Source organism: Triticum aestivum, chromosome 5A (assembly GCF_018294505.1).
Source record: "Triticum aestivum cultivar Chinese Spring chromosome 5A, IWGSC CS RefSeq v2.1, whole genome shotgun sequence".
NCBI lineage: Eukaryota > Viridiplantae > Streptophyta > Magnoliopsida > Poales > Poaceae > Triticum > Triticum aestivum.
Window position 1 is genome coordinate 700,824,023 of NC_057806.1, and position 3,407 is coordinate 700,827,429.

General features: G+C 44.5%; 1 protein-coding gene across 1 annotated transcript; it reads left to right on the forward strand.

The window, feature by feature from the left end:
- The first annotated feature begins 606 nt into the window (after window positions 1-606).
- Window positions 607-1,276, forward strand: LOC123108502 (zinc finger protein 2). Its single transcript, XM_044530279.1, has one exon. The coding sequence runs from the start codon at window positions 739-741 to the stop codon at window positions 1,102-1,104; it is 366 nt and encodes a 121-aa protein (XP_044386214.1). The 5' UTR covers window positions 607-738; the 3' UTR covers window positions 1,105-1,276.
- The last annotated feature ends 2,131 nt before the right edge of the window (window positions 1,277-3,407 follow it).

Consider the following 3,407-nt stretch of genomic DNA (forward strand, 5'->3'; position numbering starts at 1 on the left):
ACCGGGACTAATGCTCACATTAGTCCCGGGCCCAAACCCGGCCGGGACTAGTGCTCCGGATGAAATGTTGGTTTTCTACTAGTGATACTTCCCTCGTTCTTAAATATAAGTCCTTTTATATATTACAATATAGATTACATACGAAGTAAAATGAGTGAATCCACTCTAAAGTATGTCTATATTACATCCGTATGTAGTTTGTATTAAAATCTTTAAAAGCATTTATATTTAGAATGGAGGGCGTACAAACTTGTACTAAGGTTAAGACATTTATTTTGGGATGAAGTGAGTATACGCGAATAGGCATGTGCAGCTCATGACAAATCTACGTATAGATGTGTAGTTAGCTTTTCGGAATCACGAAATTCCACGGAAGTAGGCCAGGTACAAATACACGGAAGTAGGCCAGGTACCCTATTAAGGTCCATGATTCCAAGCCTTTTCGGCCATGTCTGTGGGCTCTGTTGACAGTAATAATGCTGCAGTAGATGTGTAGGGTGGCCGCTGATCACGAGAGCATTGAGCGGCCGCAAGCATGCAGCGTCGCTTTCGATTCGTACCCGGCTCTAAAGTAATCTGAGATGAATACTGAAACTTGTCCGTGGGAGTACCGCCGGCCGCGCCAATATATCCGGCTTCCTGCATGCGTGATTGACTGCCTTGCCACGCCGCTTACGCCAGGTTCCACTACAGGGTGACTCGAGCAGTGCCCCGGTTGTGTTGTGACAAGGGCTGGGCATGGAGATGGAAGAGGGGCTCGATCTGAGCCTGTCGCTGCGCCAGTACACGCCGCCGTGGTCGCAGCTGGTGTTCGCCTGCTCCTACTGCTCACGCAGCTTCAAGAACTCGCAGGCGCTCGGCGGCCACCAGAACGCTCACAAGCTGGCCAGGCGGGCCACGGCGCTCTCTTCAGCGGCGGCGGGAGAGCTCGCCATCGAGAACCACCACAGCGCTCCGCCGCGCCCCGGCGCCCGCGCTTGGCGAGCAGGATATCGTCAGCAGGCGCGGCGCACGGGTACTGGTTCGGGGGCAACCTCGTCCGGGGCAAGAAGAGGCGACCAAGAGCTTGCGGAGGAGGCGATTGACCTGTCCCTCAAGCTATGATCGTTCCAACCCGTCGATGCAGGTGCAGGCACTAAGGACATGCAGTAGTACTTCGTTCCTCTCGTCCAATAGTTTCATTTGTTGTGCTGTTGTGTTTCTGCTATTGCTTTCCGGCTTAAATAATTATGTTGTGTTTCTGCTATCTCTTCCAATATCATTGCTCTTCTACTAATATCGTGTTCTCATTATTGTCGACATCCTTGTCACATTGACATTGCCAATGATTAGGAAAACAGGATCACCGACAGTATATGGGCTAGTCCTATAGGCCTGACTAGGGATCTGTTCGGTGTTTATGTTTTCCCACATGCAACTGAGTTTTCCTCCGAATTTCATGTTCAATAACCATTGCAATTATAGCACCAAGATATAAAATTAATTAAAAATGAAAATAGAATAATAATAACTTTATTTTTGTCTCTAGGCCATACTTTCAACATGAGAAACATCCAATTTTAATACTGCACCTTTGCATTTTATGTCATTATGTCTCCTAGCCACCTATGAAGAACAAGAAGGGTGGTTCCATACAAACTCTTGTGCTTGATAAAGGTTGTTTGGTCCACGCTAATTAGCAGGCTGGTCATAGTGGAGAGTAACTTAGACTAGTAACATACATATGTTACTAGTCTATGTTACTACCTTCATAGTGGGTAGTGTCATAGGTGTGGTAACATAGTTGCCTTCATTTATTACTTTGTAGACTCATTATGCATTGGAAACCGCTATGTGATGGTAACATATTATGTTACTCTATTTGCCTCTCTCCTCATTAACTACTTGCCACATCACCAATTTTGCTTATGTGGCATCTATATTACTACCTATGTTACTCCCACTATGACCAGCCGCATAGCCGTGTGCGATCTGGTACAGTTGGAAAGAAACTCGGCAACTAATTTTGGAAAGTCGTGTACAAGGTTATGGGTTGGAACTCCAACAATGGGTGTGTCTAGTTTTTTTCAGAATGAGCATGATCAAGGCCTTGTTAAGAGCAACAAAACCTCTCTCATCGCCAACACAAAATTTTAGCAATGTCATCATTATATCCCCTTGTGGAAGAAGGCACCCATAAATCCATAGGGGCCAGGGGAACGACTAGGAGATATCTCATTAATAACTTCCCAAACTTCTTCTTCAATAAATATGGTGTCTAGCTCCGGCAGTTGAGTAGGGAGCATAACCAGTGCATCCAAATCAAATGTAAGATCTCTTGCAGTTGCTCTTCCTAGAAGGCCATCCAGGCATTGATAATTACTCCCTCACTTCTGATTTATAGGGCCCAATTCAAAAATCTCAACAAACAAGGTAGATATTGAGTGGTGGTATAGTTTTGTAGTTTGCAAAAGTACTGCACTCAATTTTCTAAACAAATTGTGGTTACCAACGCATTAGTTGCAATGCATGCAGGCGTGACCAATAAATCACCAAAAAAAATACATACATTGGTGAGTTTTCTCATAATCCTTGCATACAACGATTTAATGCACATTAAAATCTGAATATGTGATGAGGAGCAATACATTCTTTAAGATAAACCTTATAAACCGGAAGAGAGGGAGTACTTTGGTTAGTTAAGTCCGTATACCAATCGAAAGCTTTGTCTATAATTTCTTGCAGTAACCTACTTCTGGTCGATCGCATGTAAATATTCGGTCCTAGCCTAAAATTTCTTGAATTTTGGGCCAGCTGACCATACCTTAAGGTCCAATTCAAACTTTGAAGACATATTTCTTGTTGTCTTGCTGATGAGCATAGCGCATCCACCGGCTGATACGGCCAATTCTAGTTCTAGCTGTACAGATATAGACGACATGCATGCATTAGCTATCATGAAACTAGGGAATCAATCATGGAGTTGACACCATGGACGAACGTGAGGCAAGCTGATGCACGCTTTTATGGAAGATGGATCTTATTTTATTGCAACAAATAAAGATCAGGTGCAGGGGTCACCGCACCTATGACAGTCAAAACTACTGGCTAGCCGGAGTTGGGTGCCATGAGAAAGCAGCGTGATAGATCATTTGATCAATAGCGTCGAGGAGCGTGTGCTCTGTGCTCAGGTCGATGGCATGTGCTGCATGCCTTGAGCATGTCCATAAAAATATATACAACACATTGTAGTTGTGAACTTGTGAAGGCTGGGGGTGATATAACGTGTTTAGGAACCTGGCGAGCATATGCTGCCGTGTGCTGTACGAAGCCGGAGGAGTTCGTCCCGAGATTGGAGAGAGCATGGAGAGTTCAGAACGAAAGGGATTAGAGGAGGATTAAAATTAATTAATTAATTGTGTGGGCCT

Excerpts from the sequence above, each read along its gene's own strand:
- LOC123108502 (XM_044530279.1), top strand. The coding sequence starts at position 739 with ATGGAGATGGAAGAGGGGCTCGATCTGAGCCTGTCGCTGCGCCAGTAC.